This window comes from Penicillium verhagenii (genome assembly GCF_028828195.1).
Source record: "Penicillium verhagenii strain IBT 33310 chromosome Unknown utg000005l_segment0_segment0, whole genome shotgun sequence".
NCBI classification, from domain to species: Eukaryota; Fungi; Ascomycota; class Eurotiomycetes; order Eurotiales; family Aspergillaceae; genus Penicillium; species Penicillium verhagenii.
In genome coordinates this window covers 872,722-889,982 of record NW_026643169.1, presented here as the reverse complement: position 1 = coordinate 889,982, position 17,261 = coordinate 872,722, and the positions used below count along the sequence as shown (strand labels likewise).

General features: G+C 45.8%; 6 protein-coding genes across 6 annotated transcripts; 4 read left to right on the top strand and 2 right to left on the bottom strand.

Moving 5' to 3' along the window:
* Nucleotides 1–149: 149 nt before the first annotated feature.
* On the top strand, nucleotides 150–1,142 carry N7466_003911 (uncharacterized protein; the record flags this gene model as incomplete). The annotated part of the gene is made up of 1 exon (XM_057163308.1): nucleotides 150–1,142. The coding sequence occupies one exon, from the start codon at nucleotides 150–152 to the stop codon at nucleotides 1,140–1,142; it is 993 nt and encodes a 330-aa protein (XP_057021989.1).
* A 2,996-nt stretch (nucleotides 1,143–4,138) lies between these two features.
* N7466_003910 (uncharacterized protein) lies at nucleotides 4,139–4,942 on the top strand (the record flags this gene model as incomplete). The annotated part of the gene is made up of 1 exon (XM_057163307.1): nucleotides 4,139–4,942. One exon carries the CDS (start codon nucleotides 4,139–4,141, stop codon nucleotides 4,940–4,942), a length of 804 nt encoding a protein of 267 aa, XP_057021988.1.
* Nucleotides 4,943–5,224: 282 nt separating this feature from the next.
* Nucleotides 5,225–7,045, bottom strand: N7466_003909 (cytochrome P450; the record flags this gene model as incomplete). The annotated part of the gene is made up of 6 exons (XM_057163306.1): nucleotides 5,225–5,416; nucleotides 5,467–5,595; nucleotides 5,651–5,752; nucleotides 5,810–6,571; nucleotides 6,636–6,721; nucleotides 6,790–7,045. The coding sequence occupies 6 exons, from the start codon at nucleotides 7,043–7,045 to the stop codon at nucleotides 5,225–5,227; spliced, it is 1,527 nt and encodes a 508-aa protein (XP_057021987.1).
* A 1,283-nt stretch (nucleotides 7,046–8,328) lies between these two features.
* On the top strand, nucleotides 8,329–9,584 carry N7466_003908 (uncharacterized protein; the record flags this gene model as incomplete). Its single annotated transcript, XM_057163305.1, has 4 exons — nucleotides 8,329–8,505; nucleotides 8,569–9,050; nucleotides 9,116–9,124; nucleotides 9,194–9,584. 4 exons carry the CDS (start codon nucleotides 8,329–8,331, stop codon nucleotides 9,582–9,584), a joined length of 1,059 nt encoding a protein of 352 aa, XP_057021986.1.
* A 4,232-nt stretch (nucleotides 9,585–13,816) lies between these two features.
* On the top strand, nucleotides 13,817–14,174 carry N7466_003907 (uncharacterized protein; the record flags this gene model as incomplete). The annotated part of the gene is made up of 2 exons (XM_057163304.1): nucleotides 13,817–13,885; nucleotides 14,004–14,174. 2 exons carry the CDS (start codon nucleotides 13,817–13,819, stop codon nucleotides 14,172–14,174), a joined length of 240 nt encoding a protein of 79 aa, XP_057021985.1.
* Nucleotides 14,175–15,242: 1,068 nt separating this feature from the next.
* Nucleotides 15,243–16,127, bottom strand: N7466_003906 (uncharacterized protein; the record flags this gene model as incomplete). The annotated part of the gene is made up of 2 exons (XM_057163303.1): nucleotides 15,243–15,971; nucleotides 16,056–16,127. 2 exons carry the CDS (start codon nucleotides 16,125–16,127, stop codon nucleotides 15,243–15,245), a joined length of 801 nt encoding a protein of 266 aa, XP_057021984.1.
* Nucleotides 16,128–17,261: the final 1,134 nt, after the last annotated feature.

Genomic DNA, 17,261 nt, shown 5'->3' with positions numbered 1-17,261 from the left:
CGTCGATTTCTACTACGGAGGTTGTAGATAGTAAGCCTTACAAAGGGCTTTCTTTCTCACAGCGAGAGCCGGTCTTATGCACTTTCAATTATTCAAAATTTCACCCGATTATTCCGAAAGACTACAAATCCTGGAACCGAACTATCACAATGGTTTCCCGACCGACTGTTTTTCTCATCGGAGCTGGATATATCGGCCTGAATGTTCTCGATGAGCTTCTTACCGCGGAGTACCCAGTAACAGTCTTGACCCGGCATCCCGAGCAGGCCTCAGTCCTTGCGGAGCGTAACGTCAAACCCGTTTTAGGCTCTTTGAGTGATGTGGAACTTCTCACAGATCAAACTGCAAAACATACCATCACCATCAACACGGCATCCTGCGATGACTTACCAAGTGTGCAAGCAATTCTAGCTGGCATACGGCAAAGAGTTGCTGCAGGTACACCGGCTATCTATATCCACACCAGCGGAGGAGGAGTACTCGAAGATGGCGCATTGGGCATGAATAAAAGTGAGAAGATATACCACGACAACCAGCCAGAGGAGATTGAATCCCTCCCGTCTACCTCTATGCACCGACACGTCGACATTCCTATAGCCCAGGCCGCACGTGAATTCGGAGATCGAGCAAAGATTGCCGTGATTCTCCCGCCACTTGTGTACGGATTAAACCCTGTCCATAAGCGCCATTCGATTGCCCTGCCTGCGTTGGTCCGCTTTGCTTTGAAACGCGGCTTTGCTGGGTACGTGGGTGCGGGCCATAATGTGTGGAGCTTGGTGCATGTCAGAGATCTTGGCCGTGCATATTTGACACTGCTTGGTTTCGTCGAAAGCTCGTCGCCAGCAGTCATTTTAGAGAACCCTTATTTCTTCGCTGAGAATGGATCTGAGTCTTCTCTTCTTGAGCTTGCAAGCCATGTAAGTCAGGTCCTATACGAAGCAGGCAAATTGGAGAGCCCCGTGGCTCATACCTTTGCGGAATCTGATTATGATGACGTTTTTGGCCCTATGACTGGAAGAGGCTTTGGTTGCAACTCGAGAAGTCGCTCTGTCAGACTGCAAGCTTTGGGTTGGAAACCGACGGAAAGGGATATTTGGACAAGTCTCAAAGAAGAGGAGATTCCAGCTTTGTTGTTGGGTTAAGGTAGAAATTTTCAATGGCTGACAATACTTTTTTTATCTAAATTGAGGAAATAACCTAGTATTCGGATTCCATGTAATCAAACACCAGTCAAAAGGACATCTTTCAGTACTAGTAGCCATCTCTTGCAAGAACCCATTCCGACATTATCTTTCGAGTAATGATGATGTGTTGCGGGCCGCGAGCGGATAGTTTCGCCTGCATTAATTCCTTGCCTCTTTCAAACATCGATCACAAGTCTTGCGGTGAGGTCGAGTTTGCAGGCTATACAAACTTTTGCGCCTCCTTTCTCGGGGTTCAACCACCACTTTGCATCATTCTCAAGTCTGGAAAGGCTTTGGGAGCTTCCCATTTCCACCACCAGCGTAGGTCTCTTCCAAGGGAAACCCGGGGTTGGCCGGATTAGCCAAAATTCTGCATCAGGGATTCGGACCTCGCTATCACCATCTATAGTAGGGACCTCGGATCCGAGATAATTGCACACCACTTTTCAAGACCCATATCATCAACCCACTTTGTAATTTGGTGGTTGAGGATGCCCGTTGCCACTCCGTGCGACTTTGACGGTGCCATTGCGAGAAGTTCGTTGTGGTAGGATCGGATCAATTCGCTCAAGATCCTGCTTGGAGTTTTCAAGGTAAGAGAACAGGTCGACTTTGCTGTGAAAAGAGGGCGAGCGGAATGTGTGTATTGATTGCTGCATGGAAGAAAGAAGAAGAAAAAGAAGAAGAAAAAGAAGAAGAGAAAGAAGAAGAAGTATCTCAAGTGAGATAAGGTGAGAGTACAGAGATCACATGTGATGTGATCAAACACAAGGATCTCGATCTCTTGAAAGCTGTGTAGACTACTTAAATCCTATGTTTCATCTTCATGGTAGGTAAACAGAGCAGAGAGCAAGCATATTCCACGGCCAGATCGCTGGCCTCAAACCCTTTGTGCTAAAGTTAGGTGGCTTGACGGCCCTAGTAAGGACCTATACGAGCACCACATCTCAGTCATAAGCAACACTCGGATCAGGATCCTTCACCTCCAGGGAAAGTGTCAGCGCGGAAGGAATGCAACCGCTGCTCAGGGAAAGGAAAGAACGGAGAGAGAAAAGCAACTGGATTGGCTATGAACAAACTCTCTCGGGGGGATGGAGAGAAGGGAAAAGGAAGGAAGGAAGGAAGGAAGCAAGCACTGGATCTAGATATACCCAGAGGGGGTCACCTGACCCCTCTCTAACAGAAAGCACCTGTACCGTATTGATACGCACGCCAAGAAAGTGGAATTTCTGATATTCATTTGATTGTTGATAAGTATCACCCACACCAACCGAGGCATGATTATGTTGATTACTCTGCAATACCTCGGTCGCGCATCTTTACTGGCGATAGGTCATCCCAATGGCATGTCCCATCTACTCTCGACTTTATGAACATGATTTTACCATGATATTCAGCAAAGGATGACAGACGTGCTCCTTGGAAATTTACATTATCTCACAAGATGGCTCTCTTCTCTCAAGGTATCAAAACGGGAGGAAGGTTTACATGTGCGATGCCCTCCGATCGTGTTTATGTTCTTGTCTTTGAATCTGGACCAGAAAACCATTTGACACCTGAGTTTGTCGAAGCTTTCTGCTCCTCATTATCCAGGATTGAAGCCTTTCCACATGGCGTCGTGATCACTGCAAGTAAAATCCCTGGATTTTACAGCAAAGGTATTAGTCCGCACACATCACAAGATGGCTTTGAAGGACAAGAGCATATATGGCCACTTCTACAACAACTTCTAAGGTATGATCCTTCATATTTTGTAAATTCCAGCACGTTGATATTGGCCCTCATAAGGCCTTCGTTCCTAATTTTCTAACATAATGTATCATTGACAGATATCCTATGCCAACAATCACCCTCATAAGCGGACAAGCCGCTGGTCTTGGCGTTACTTTAGCTCTATGCCATGATTTCAGACTTCAACAACCCCGGGGTTCCTCTCTCTCTATTCATGAGGACCGGTCTGCTACGCCATTGATGTCCAAGTGGATGCTAGATTTCGTGAAGACGAGACTGCCTACATCATATACTACCCGCTCAATGCGAGAGGGGGGATCTCTTCGTGCACGAGATTCTGTCAGATCTGGCCTGGTCGATGAGACGGGGTTTTTTGAAGATGCTCTGCGACTTATCGAGAGGAAAGGACTACTAGATCTTGGCACAGACAAGTCATACTGTAAAACGAAAGAGTTACAAAATAGGAGGGCTATCACTCTGCTAAATACCAGAAATAGAAGCAAGATCAATGTAAATCGACTTTGAAATTGGTGCAGTGACAAAACAAAGCCCTCGCTGGAACAAGAGTGTTCACCGGCGGTCATTTTCGATAATTAAATACCTCAGTGCTCGCCACTACTAGCTTGCAGTATATCCAAAAAGACGTGTATTTCAAATGCTGTTCCAAATTCGAGGTGCGGGTATTACTAACAAAAACAAGCAGTTCGAGAGATGGGCATAATCATTAAATGATGAGGATATCACGGTCAAGTTTGCCTCGGCTTCCCGAACCCGAAGAACATTGAATCTTTATTTGGTTCATTTTTATGCTATCACTTTTTCTTTTGCATAAATCACCATCACGACGGCATTCTTTTCCTATTTTTCTTTTCAATACATTTCTACTGACTCAATGCACACACATCAATTGATACTCCAGGACCACTGCACTGCATTTGCGCCTGAAGCCGTTTTCTGCTCTAATACGTCAATTTCGCTCTGTACCCTGAGAATTGATCAACATTCGCCAGAATGCTTGAATTGCTATGGAGTTTATTTTCGACCATCAGTCTCTGGCAATTTCTCCTGGCAATCTTCCTTGTGGTCAATTTCAAAAATTTACCACTAGTGTTCCACGTAAGAATTCCTTAAAAGGCGAACGATAAGCCTATCTTTCAGTGCTCTCTCTCCAAGCCCCTGCAAGTTCTGATCTGACTCTCCTGAAGTATCGAATTTTCCGCCCCATGGTTCAAAGCTTCTTCACAAAGACAAGAAGTCATCGCGTATCAGTTCGGCACAAAGACAAAGACCTGCCAGTGGTCTTTCTTCCCTGTGTAACAACAACCTACACACCACTCCTTGAAGCCGACTACAACCTCCACAAGTCAAACAGTACATATTTCACGGATCTTGACGCAAGCCGCTCTCATCTTCTGTCATACCTTTGCCTTGGTGGAGTTTCTGTTGTCGATCGAGAGCTCGTCGCTGATGGCAAGCGGGGGATAATGGCCGCCATAATAGGATCCGTTACCACAAGCTTCAAGAAGGAAATTCGGATCTTTCAGCAGTACGAAGTATGGTCTCGGATCCTTACATGGGACCAAAAATGGCTCTATATCGTGACGCATTTTGTCCAGAAAGGAAGCGTCAAACAAGTTGATCTGGTCACTCATACATCATCTACCAAAAAGTCTTCTGCAACATGTGCCGGGCATGGAAGCGAGAATGGTGGGCACAAAGTAGGACGCCCTGTTGTGTTTGCAACTTCGGTTTCGAAGTACGTTTTCAAGAAAGGAAGGTTGACCGTGGCACCGGAACGACTTCTGAGAGCTTCCTGTCTACTAGATGAAAGTAAAAAGACTGTGGGAAATGTCGAGACCGGTCAAGTTATCGAGAAAGAAAGGCTCAGAGGGATGAAATATGCCAACGCCTGGGCTGAATTGGACTCCCTCCATGAGGAGCTAGCCGGAGAAAACGATAAAAGTGACCTTGTTCCTACCATCGGCCACTTCGCTGACATTGCAGGATTCGGCATCTCTTATCGCTAAGGCTCTTGTTCCAGATGTCCGTGGGACTTCACATGTGAGAGTATTCAAGAAATTCAACTTGATACTATGTCTTTGAAAATTAAAATGATGTATAGTAGATTACATTAAACGGCCGGACGGTCTGGAACATATACTTTGAATTGAATTTCAACAAGTTTATCGATTTCAAACTAACATTGAAGCATTTGAGGATATTCAATTTAGAGCAGAAAAAAAAAAAATAACATTTGAACCTTGCGCCTTGAAATTTCACGAAGCCCGCCCATTAAGAAAATAAGAAAATCATGCCTTCTGACGTCTCTGGACTTTGCAAGGCCATCCATAAGGAACAGCCAGGAAGCGAGTGCCAAATTTCCATTGCTTGGTTGGATCGACCATTTCAACATCGTAGTCGCGCAGTATCGTGCTGAGGACTTTGTTCAGCTCAAACTGGGCCAGGTTACGTCCCGGGCATTGGCTGTATCCGGTTCCCCACTGTATACCATGTTAGTTTGAATCGGAATGTTGGAGGTCTGTATACGTACGTGAATCAAAAATGAATCCATTTTCTTAGTGTCACCTTGGAGCCATCGATCGGGGTCATAGATTTCGCTGTCCTCGCCGAAGATGTCTGTGTTGCGGTGGATGACCCAAGGATTAACACTCAGAATAACCTGGAGGAATATGTCAGAATCAGAATACAACAGATAAAGCTCGGGAGATTCTTACTCCTTCGGGGAAATATCTTCCAGCAATAGTCATTCCTCCTTTGGGCACCACTCGTGGAAGGTTGTGGGCAACGCCAGGGTGGATTCTATATGATTCTTTCAACTATTGTCACAGTTAGCATACTAGGCTGATTTTCATGGCATGTGGTAGTGCTCTTACACAAGCCTGGAAGAAAGGGAGCTTCGCCGCCTCGCTATTTTGAATGATAGCAGAAAGTTCCCCGCGGGCCTGCGCAGCATCGATTTCTTCTCGTGCTCGCTTCAGAAATTGGGGGTTACGAAGTAAGTAGTAGATGAAAGCTTGCGCAGTCGCACTGATTGTCTCTGCACCGGCACCAATGTTCGCGACCGCCGCTGCGAAGATATCTCTTTCGGACAGACGGTCAGGGTGGGTGGCGCGAACATCGAGCCAGCGCTGCATCATGTCATGGCGGATCTCAGGATTTTTCTTGCGGTCGTCGACAGCAAGAAGGCATGTATCGAATATGTGAGAGTTGGGTTGCAGGCCGAGCCGACTGAAGAGGGGGTTCCCTAGTGTCAGGTGGTGGAACCAGACATAATTGCCTATCACGGAGATGTAGTAGACCAATGAGCCAGTGTTGGCGATTGCATTCCGGATGTCGGTGCCGGACTCGACAAAGCCGAACGACTTGGAGAATGTCACTTCGCCGAGCACATCGAATGCGAAGAAGCTGAACCAGTCTTGGAACTGGACGGTGCTGCCGGTGTCGCTTAGCTCATCGAAGCGGGTCTTGAAGAGCTTGAGCACAGAGTCAATGTATGGCTCTGTCTTTGTGATGTTGGTGAGTGAGAACCCGGCTGAAAGGCTGCGAGTCTTCTGGATGTGACGCGCTGGGTCTAACTCGGACATTTGGTTGACATAGTGATAGTCTGGAAGACTAAACATGGAGTAGAATTTGCCCTGTCAAAACATAGAATGAGTTATTTGTTCCGATATAGATGAGAAATTCGATCTATCCACGTACTTTGGCAATATTGGCCTGCAGAACCTGTTTAACAGCGTCCGGGTGAGACACGCTCACTTCATTTTCGGCAATGCGAACGAAATGACCTGGAATATCTCAATTAGAATATAGCTCTCTGTAATTTTCCCCGAAGGAACATTGAATGGCATCATACCGTGCTTCTTGTGGAGTCTGAGAATCTCCTCCTCACTATGTCCCTCCCAAAGATAGTAGACGCGCCAGAGACTGGAAAATGAGGCCACAAATGGACCAGGAACGTCCTTGATCGACGTTGCAAATTTCCTAGAAATCGCACATATCACAAGCGCCACCAGTGCCACGGCGAAGAATGATAATGCATGATACCTGTCCAAAGATGTTATCAAGGCAGGCAGTACAATAATGCCCAATTCATTCGACGATGACCCCATTATGCCTGCAGGTCAATTTCAAGGGGTTCAACAAAAGTTCAAACAAGAAGCAGGGAAAAAACAAAGACAACGGGGTTGTCTAAGGAATCAGTCAAGAAGTGATCATAGCGGCCCCCCATTCGGCCCCTCCCGTGCTAACGGTGTGGAGTTGACGGAAATCCGTGAGAGTCTAAACATGGAGCTAAGCTGTAAGTATAAGAGGCGTTTTTTTGGGTGAAACGTCCGAGGGAGGGATCGACTACGACTAAGTGGGGCTCCGCGGCATGACAGCCCACTTAGCTGCCCGTTAATTCTAAAAGTTGACAAGACAGAAAGCATGTTTGACAGGCCCATTATCCCGTGATGAGACTTTATTCCGTCCCCAGGTACTCCGCACTTCAGTTTCATATGTCCAACTTGATAGAAGACTAGGATAGAAACAGGTCTTACAGGGTTGGAAGCTAGGCTTCATGTGCCATTGAAGGATTCCTAGCGGGTTGACTAGTGTCAATACCGACATGGTTAGTGCAACCGAACAAAATACCACAAACAAGTTCTATCTAAGCGAACTGGCTCTAGGCCGTCTAGAACATGCGCTATTTCAAGCCTACTGCATCCTGCGACCAGGTATCACGGTCTTTTGTTATTAACTTATTAACACGTGCTTTGAGAGTTGACATGTTCGATTTTGTTTATCGCGCCCTCAAATACCCTTCTCTCTGAACAATTCCTTGCTGATAAACATTAATGTCACATGAAGTTACGTGAAATCATGGTTTGCAAGGGAAAAAGTCCAAGCTGTAGGCTGTGGCTCTTTAGAAAACAAAGTCTGATCACAATTACCATTCGCTCGCAAAAATGGGGTCGGGCTTAATATTTTCAAACGAGAAACAAATCTTAATGATTTTAAGAGTTAGTGGATCAATCAGGGGTACGCCATAACGGTAAATCTTGGAATATGTCCTACGGAGCTTCCCCGGCCAGTATCCATTCTCAGTAATCAGACCCTCGTCAGTGGGGCAAGGTGTCCACGACTACTCACTACCGGGAGACAAGGGGAAAATTCCGCGCACGAGGCCTACTGGCTAAGCTCCTTTGACGTTTGAACTAGTTTCGCAGCCTTACCGTAATAGGAAAAGGTGACAGGTGAAGGCGTTTAAGGACGCAGAAGGGAGCCGGTCTTTTTATAATTGACTTTACCTTATTCTCGACTCTTTATTTCTTCACAAAGCCCCCCTTCCGAGGTTGGCCAGTTCTAGCGCACCTTAAATCTTGGGGAAAACATCCCAATATATAGCACAGTGATGGCTTCAACAACATACTCCGCTGCCTATTTGGCAGAGGATCGCAGGAAACCTGCGATGATTGGAATCACATTCGTCACTGCCCTTTCATTTGTGGTGGTTATGGTCCGACTTTATGCGCGACGATTCTTGATCCATGAACTGGGCTGGGATGACCTTTTTATTACACTTGCTCAGGTACGCTACTGTTGTATTCACTCGACCATTTGCCTATTAGGCACACAGCTAACAAATCCAAAGTTAACTAGTTGGGCTACCATGTCCCTATGCATGATGATTTTACGATATGGCTCAGGGCGACACTTAGCAGCACTGATCGATTATCCGGAAGAGCTTGTCAAAATGTACAAGTGGCTAGTTGCAACACAGATGGTCTATATGTTCAATTTGTGGCTTTGTCGTGTATCTGGGCTGGCTTTCTACGCCCGTCTGAACCCAATGCCGCGCTTCATTCTATACCTTCGACTTTCCTTCGGTTTTGTGACTGCAGTTTATATTGCACAGACCCTTATTATTGCCTTGCAATGCATCCCTCTTGCCGCACTTTGGGGAGCCGCGGAGGGCAAATGCATGGGCTCTGCTATAACCTTCATCTCGACGGGTGCTCTTACAATCGCCTGTGATACATTGATTCTTATTCTTCCGATTAAAATCGTTCTCGGCCTACAGGCCAAGATGGCAAGAAAGCTTGCACTACTGGGTATTCTTTGTTTTGGAATTTTGTGAGTATTTTGACCCAATAATGGCTTTGGCATTGATACTTTTTTGCTAACCTGAGGTTATCTAGTGCTGTTGCGTGAGTACATACTAGTACTGCTTTCAAGTTTTTCTCCCAAGTATACAAGCTAATCTTGATTCAATACAGGACATCCGTGCTTCGAATGATCTCAATGATTGTATCAGTTCAGCATGAGACAGATGCAACATGGTACTTCTCCCCAGTCATTGCTTGGACCTGTGCAGAAGTCAGTGTGGCCATTATTGCGCTCTCCTTACCAGCACTCCGCGCCATTTTTGGATTTATCAAGGAGCAGCGCTCTACAAAAGATCAAAGTTATTCCAATGGCTCTGAAGGCATTGGTCTTGAATCAGTGCCTCGCTCGCTCAAGCCACGACTTTTTCGAGGGTCAGACACGTATGAAAACACGGTCGAGGTTGATTGTGCAAGAAGTCCAAGCCGTGAAGCTCTCTGGGACGGAAGAGTTGATCAGAAAATCAGGATAACAGACACTGTAGATATAAATGTGCGTGAATAACTTTCGAACAATAACAATACTTACAAATTCCATATTTATATGCGTGAAGTTGATACAAAAATCAGGACTTTGTAGAAAGAAACGGCAAGGCGTAAAAAATTCAAGGAAATCCCACAAGGCAACTGGGTACCTCCTTCTACTGCGTACTCAAGTTACGCTGATTCAATGCATGTGGGTTATCAGATCAGAACTTAGGATTCGTGTTTTTATTCCCCTCAACCTTGGTTGTTTTGTCGGTCTTCACATCACTCACCACAACCATATCATCAATTGATCATTTACCACCCTCATCACTACTATTACTCAATGTTCTTAGAAACATACAAGTACGCCGAGACCGAGCTGCTTGACTCGCTCTTGGCAGAGGCGAAAAGGCTTGGCTGAAGAAAAGCCGGAATCGACCCGCGCCTATTCGAGCGAGACAGGCGGCTCACCTTGTCTGATATCCTGACGCTTGCCCGCTTTCTCGGAGAGCACCTTCGACCTATCCCAGAAAGCACCTTAATCCTTTTCGAGAGCGTCATCAATTGCAGGAAATCGACCAATCGTGACTTCCGACGGTCCTCTAGCAGAAGTATCGATCCCTCTGTTTGGGGGCATAATTTTTCCCATCAAGTGTGGATTGACGGTCTGGTAGAGGCCTTTAATATGCTCGGAGGAAAAGAATGGCGGGATAGGAAGAATGGTTCATCCAAGATATCAAAGGGCGCCTGTCAGACCCCTTCAAGCAACAGGTTCGCGGCTCTGAGTCTGGATGAATCACCACAACGGCCGAAAGGTAAAAATTCGGGAGAAACGGTTATCGGCAAGCAAGCCATTGATCCTGACCAAGGTGACCAAGGAGGAGAATGGAACCGTGTGTGCAGGAAACGGATCAACAAAAGACGATGATAGCCACCAAGTACACCCTGCCCTCGAGCTCCAGGCTAGAGGTTCCAGCATACACTCTTGAGCTGCCCATGATCTTCATCTGCCTATGATCTTGATCTTTACTGGTCGCCTCCATAGCCAGAGGGGGCTTTTGTCTTCTGGCTCTTGTCGTCTTATGTTTATCCGTTTTCTGTTCACGAGGTTCCATCCTCCTCCTGGGTTAGGATCAATGGGGAGCTTGCTTATGGCTGTTTCTCTCGCGTTTTCAACTTTGGGCCCTTGTGGTGGATCGTCCATACCCAGAGCCGCGAACCTGGAGCCCGAGCACTTGAAAACAGGGTGTACTTTGTCTCTCATCATGTTTGCCTCCGACTGTATGTCCCTCTCATAGTGAGATACACCGGAGACCGTCGGTTGGATAACACTCCACTGTAAGTCTTGCCTTACAACCATACTTCCTGGTCATCATGAAAGCCAAACGTTAACCACTTACTTTCTATTTCTAGTCCCGAGACAGTCGCCAATCAACAAGCGTTTGCCCGATTCAGAACACACCAGAAGCCGGAGGGGACATAAGAGGTTGAATGACAATTGTCTTCAATTTGCGCAGAGCTATCGTGGATTTGACCGCACTCATTTCATATTATGCCTGGCTTCCGAAAGTGCCTAATACTTTCATGCCTCATCAAAGCCCTGGTCTTTTGGACGTCTTCCCACAAACTGGAAGCCACCGAGCAGAGCAGAGGAATACCGAGTATCGATCGTGGATACCGGAAAGTTCAAATGAATATTCTATGTGCTCTATACGCTGCCTGGGCACTATTCAACAATAACGAAACCCGAAATTCCTGGAATGGGCTGTGCGAGAGGCTGCTTAGATTTCGGCGAGTGACTATCATCAATGTCGAATATCAGATACAGACACTGACAAGACCCACGAGTTATTTAGTTTCATACAATAATTGATCAGCAATACCCGATGGCGAAGATCGGGAATCCGCCCTTCATATTGCTTGTTCAGACATGGCAGCTTACATGACCTCGTCTGGCTATCTGCAACTACAAAGCAGTAAAGCGACAACAAGAAAACGAAACACCTGCAACGATGATCCCCGACGGCAGTCCCAAATGGAAACCCAATCACTTCCATTCACCATCGAGGATCCAGTGGGATTCATTCACCGCAATGGAAGTGTAAAGACAAAGTACACGATTCAATGAAGTTCATTCAACGAAGTTAATTCACCTACGGAAGAGACCGGCAAACAATTTTTGACTACTTATATGCCGAAAGCCCGTTGGGAAAAAAACAGCAACTGGGTTGACAATCTGGACCTGGATACCTGCATGAAGCCTTGCATCTGGCATTCCTCTTTGTTTCAATTTTCTTCTTCATTTTGTCATCAACTCTGCCTAATTGAAAGCTCTACTGGGCTGAAGGTCCTGTTCCCAATCTGAAGAAAATAATATTTTGGCCAATTACTGATACCTCTTGTACTGCTTGTGAGTCCACCTGGCTTTAAGCCCCTGATCAATAACAGATATATTTACTCACTAATCTCTGACTTAGAGTACGCTTATGTTGGATATTCATCTTTTTATGGAGCACCAAAGGACTGACGGCCCTCTCTGATATTTCTGTTTGCTACTGATTAATGTTAGGGCTTATTGTCTAGCCCTGGCCACACACGGATATCAAAGCCCTTCTCTGGCCATTCTCTTGTTCATTCTCCCGTCGCTCCAGCTTTACTCCTCTGCCACTCTTCCTACTTTTATCACTCTTCTCACTCTCATTGATCTCGTCACTCTTATTGATCTTCTTACTCTTATTGATATTCTTCCTTCTATCACTCTCTCTCTACTTCTGCCTGTGGCATTAATTGAATTGAATTCAGTCGAAATCCGAACACGGCTGTATGCGACATTGAATTCCGAAGACAGATTCACTCTCGCCGCAGAATTCGTGTTTCCATCCACATTACCTGACGTCTTTTCATTTCCATGGAATCCTTTCTCAAATCATTCCGATTCAATATCTGTTCACAATACACAGGTCGGCCATGCTTAACAAGGGAGCCTTGGCAACATGTGAGCCTGCCACACGTTTGAGGGCCGAGCACAGACAATCGAACTTATCTCCCCCTAGGGCCAGCAATCTTGATCTCGTATTTCACTCACTTTACATACGACATGGGTATTTTTACCCTTATACCAACATGAGATTCTGGGATATAATTGGATATTATTCCATCGGGGCGCAGGACTCTGCTTACTACAATCTTACTCCAGGTCGAATGAACTGGCGCTATGGGTGAGTTTGAACCGGACAATAGCCTCTTGATTGATAGCATGCTGATCTTATAAACCTCTAGAATGATTATACAGAAACAAATATGCCGAGATCGAGCTGCTTGATTGGCTCTCGGCAATCATCATCCGCCAGATGCTAGAGATATATAATTATACGGGGCTTAGGGTTCATCTCTTCTATCCCCCTCAGCCTTGGTCATTTTATCAGTACTCATGTCACTCACCACGCCCACCACCACCAATACTACTACGAAATGTTAGAAACATATCAACTTTATTGCTCTCAACCTTGGTTATTTTATCAGTACTCATGTCACTCATCACGCCCATCACCACTGTCAACTGGTATTATTATCCACTCCCACCGCCACCACTACTACTACGAAATGTTAGAAACATATCAACTTTATTGCTCTCAACCTTGGTTGTTTTGTCACATCACTCACCACACCCATATCATCAATTGATCATTTACCACCCCCATCACAACAATCACTCAATGTTCTTGAAAACATACAAGTACGCCGAGACCGAGCTGCTTGACTCGGCTCTTGGCAGAGGCGAAAAGGCTTGGCTAGAGAAAAGCCGGAATCGACCCGCGCCTATTCGAGCGAGACAGGCGGCTCACCTTGTGTGATATCCAGACGCTTTCTTATGCATGAAACGCTATTTCAGTAAACCACAGAGAAGCCCAAACACCTTGAAGTCAACGCAGGGGTTAGAAAGCCCCCTTAGGGACTCTTAAAGCCCCTTTGGGGCGGACGCCGCTATTGCCTTCGTCCCGGTGGACGGGTCCTTGTCACACATCGTGGTAGTCATGAGTTGACAGTCTCGCTTAAGGGTTACCTTGAGGGGTTTCTCCTTAAGATTTTCACGAGAGTTCTCTTTGTTCGGTTGAGAAGGTTAGGGTTGAGTTTTAGGTTTAGTTCCGGTCGCCAACCTTGTTGGAACTGCAAAAGAGTCAACCTCTAATTTTCACTGCAACGGGACAGGTGAAGAGCCCGAACACATCGCTTAGCAAGCCTCCAACCAAGCGGGGGAAAACCGCGACAATGAATGGAGGCAAGGGAGCTCGATCAGTTGTCTCACGCATGGTTGATCTGCATGATTCAATCGCCGGTGTGAAAACGCGGCAGCAAAATTCTGAACGCCGCAAAATCTGCCAGACCCGTGGGGCAAACAGATTATTTGGTGACCAGAATTCAGGAGCTGGAACATTCATTGATCTCTCTCTCACAGGTTTACTTTTCACAGAAGAAAGAGATTGAAACTCTTACCCACGATGTGGAAAGGCTCGAAACTCGTCTTGACAACAAGGAATCTGCTGAACTTAACAACAGTGAATCTGAGGGGAATGATGAGAGTCGTTCTGAACTCTCCGACAAACCTGACACAGAGGATTCGGGTTAGTTCATGATAATCACCAAATCTGTCGGCGGACAGATTTCCACGACTCGGGCCACTGTGGAGACTGTTGTTGGTTTTTACGAAATGTGGACAAATTGCTGTGATATGAGTAAGAACGGAAAGGAACAAGGTAGAATAGGAACTCGGAGACTGGGATGAAAGTTGTTACAGTATCATTATTACGTGGTTGATTGTTTTCTGCGGGTTCCGATTACAAGTTTGTACGTTATTATGTAATGTAGTTTTTAGGTGAGAAGAGAGGAGTTGGAACTTTTCCTTCCTCTTTCCTCTCGCAATTTCATTGTTTTCATCCCACCATTGATTACGATCAAGCCTTACTTGCTGTGTAATATATTACATTATGGGTACGGGGGCCGATAACCGCCACCCTTAAAGTCTCGAACTCAATCAACGCCAATTACATCTACAGCGATCAATAGAACGATTAAACACCAACCTCAATTACCCTTCCAATCCGGTGATTAAATCCGCCGTCTGCTGAAATTCATTTCCCGAACACATTCCAATACGGCAAAAGTACACTCTAATGCTTTCTAAACTTCCAACAGAGCTTCTGTTCTGGATTTGCGGGGCTCTACAGAATAAGCACATTCTGATGCTACATGCCCAACAAGCCGAAAGTACTAGTATTCATTCATCCACCTACGTAAAACATTAGAGATGATGCGGTCTCGCATGTGTGCAGCCTGTCTAACATTAGGGGCTATTGGGGACACCTGGGGTTTTTGACTTCCTTGCCGATGATTGGTCCGAAATTCTGCGCTTAACTCCATAGCAGCAAACATGGTTATTGGAACATTGGAAGTTGCAAGGCTCCTGGCATTATAGAACAAGAGCTCACGACCCAGATCAGCATTGGTGGCCAGGATAAATTCCGGCCGCCTAATTATTTGCTCTATGTGGCCTTTACGCAGCATCGGAATCCCACCTGGAGGCTGGGCACCAGGGCCCCTTTGGCGAATGTCCAAAAGAGGGCAGTAACCAGGCTACGTACTACCTAGTATGTTCATGTACTCTCATGGCATATGGCTCGTCTAACGTTTGGTGTGATCATATATTTCGAATCTTCTCGTATTCAGGCAAAGCCCATTTAACCATCCATTCAGATTCGAGAATCTGTTTCGCGGTAGAGCGGTCCTCAGGCCTGAAATTAAGCATCGGCTTCAGCATTTTAAAGATAGCATCCCTCTCGACCGATCCAATGAGCGCCATCCCTTTCTTTTGTCGAGGCTCCTGCATATGTTGTTCGAACCTGTCCTCCCACGACCGGTAATCGTCGAGATTGATCCGCTTGCCATCTTCCGTGAATCTACTATGACGGCCCTCCCATTTTAACCACCATTCTGGAGGTAGCATACCAAGTGCATCAAGTTGCTCACAAGTAATGCTATCTTCAGTCACAAGTATGCCGTCAAAAAGTGAGCTCTGACCTATGATGCTCCACAGAGAGCATCCGAGTGACCAGATGTCAGATGGGAAGGAGAGAGGCTTATGCGGTTCGAAACGGGCTTCTGGTGGTCGGCCTACAAGCGGGGTGTGGGATTCAAATCTCTGTTGCTTGCTAGGGAGGAAGGCTTCACCAAAATCGCTTAAGAGGATTTTAGCTTCTGGTAGTGTGAGTTTTTCACTTGCTTCGCCAAGCCAGATTGGTAGAACGGCCTGCGGTGGGATATTTGGCGGAAGCGGCTGCCCATCAAAACGTCTGATTTCTTCGAATTCCGGTTCTCCATACTTTTTATACAATCCTTCTACGGAGAGTTGGCTTAGGTTGAATAGTAGCTAAAGGAGAACATTTCTATAATAAAGATCACCATGAACGAATCCCTGAGAATGGACGTACTTAACTATAAGGGCCAGCTATACCGCCAAAACCCGAGTAACATCTAATTGGAAAAGGCGGTTGTAAGAGGCATCCTTTGCATCAGAGAGACTCATTCTCACCGGGGTTGTCACATAGCAATAGTGCGTACCGTTCGGGCCTTAAACCTCGAATTTATCCAGTACTAAGGGTGTCATTGTCTTTCCTAAGCTAGTGCTAGGGCTTTGTTGCGAGTTGGAGAGCTCCGAAAGGACGCTAAATTCAAGCGGGTCCGATTCCGCGGTACATACTTTAATGGCGATATATTTACTATTAGTTTGATCTTGGGCCAGCCAAATCGATAAATAAGTACCGTGGCCAAGTTTCTGAACCACTTAATAGCGATTATGAAGATAATTACCGATTGATATGATGTGATAGCCTCCCACGCGATAGTTTTCTAATCTTTCTACTCCTTCGATGGGCTTATAAAGATGACGTAAAGAGTCGTCACAATGAGGAGGGTAAGATATGATAGCAGCAGTGTGGAAAGAACTGCGGATCTGGTTATGTTGATGCCGAATTTGTTGGACTTTAATAGAAGTAGAATAAAGATGAGAAAGAAATAAACCTGTCTGGAGAGGCCGATATAATGACGATATACAATTCTTCATAATACAGCTAGCTGAAAGGCTAGGCATCACTTATATAAAAAGAACCATTGTAAGGTTCCAAGGTTGGGGGACACAATCCTGTGTTCAGCTGCCCCTCGGTGTGTAAATGAAAGGATCATGTTCGAAGTTGCTTAAAGCTATATAATAAGGGGGTTACCGGAATAACCATCTGCCGGGAACTGGGTGTTAAGTAAAACACAGACTGTGTACAGACTCTAGACTATTATAGCCTAAGTCACATAATATTCACCTAAGTCGGATATTTCAGGTAATTTAAACTAGTAAGCATATCACATTTTGTACAAGATAAGGATCATTTACCGGATCTTCATTTCTCCAGGTGGTATTTCCTCTATCCAAGATGATAGAGCTCCTATTTAAGCTCTCTGTCCGGCCGTTCTTGTTACACCACACAGAGTTACTCACTTTTCAAATTTCTGATATGCAACTGAAAACACCGATACTCTATTATTCAACATAAGTGAAACAAATGATCAACAAACCACCCTTCATTCATTGTGCAGTCGCACAGTTACCCGAGTCGGCGACAATCGAGTCGTAAAATCGGGCAATATCCGCTCCCACGAAGCCCCAACG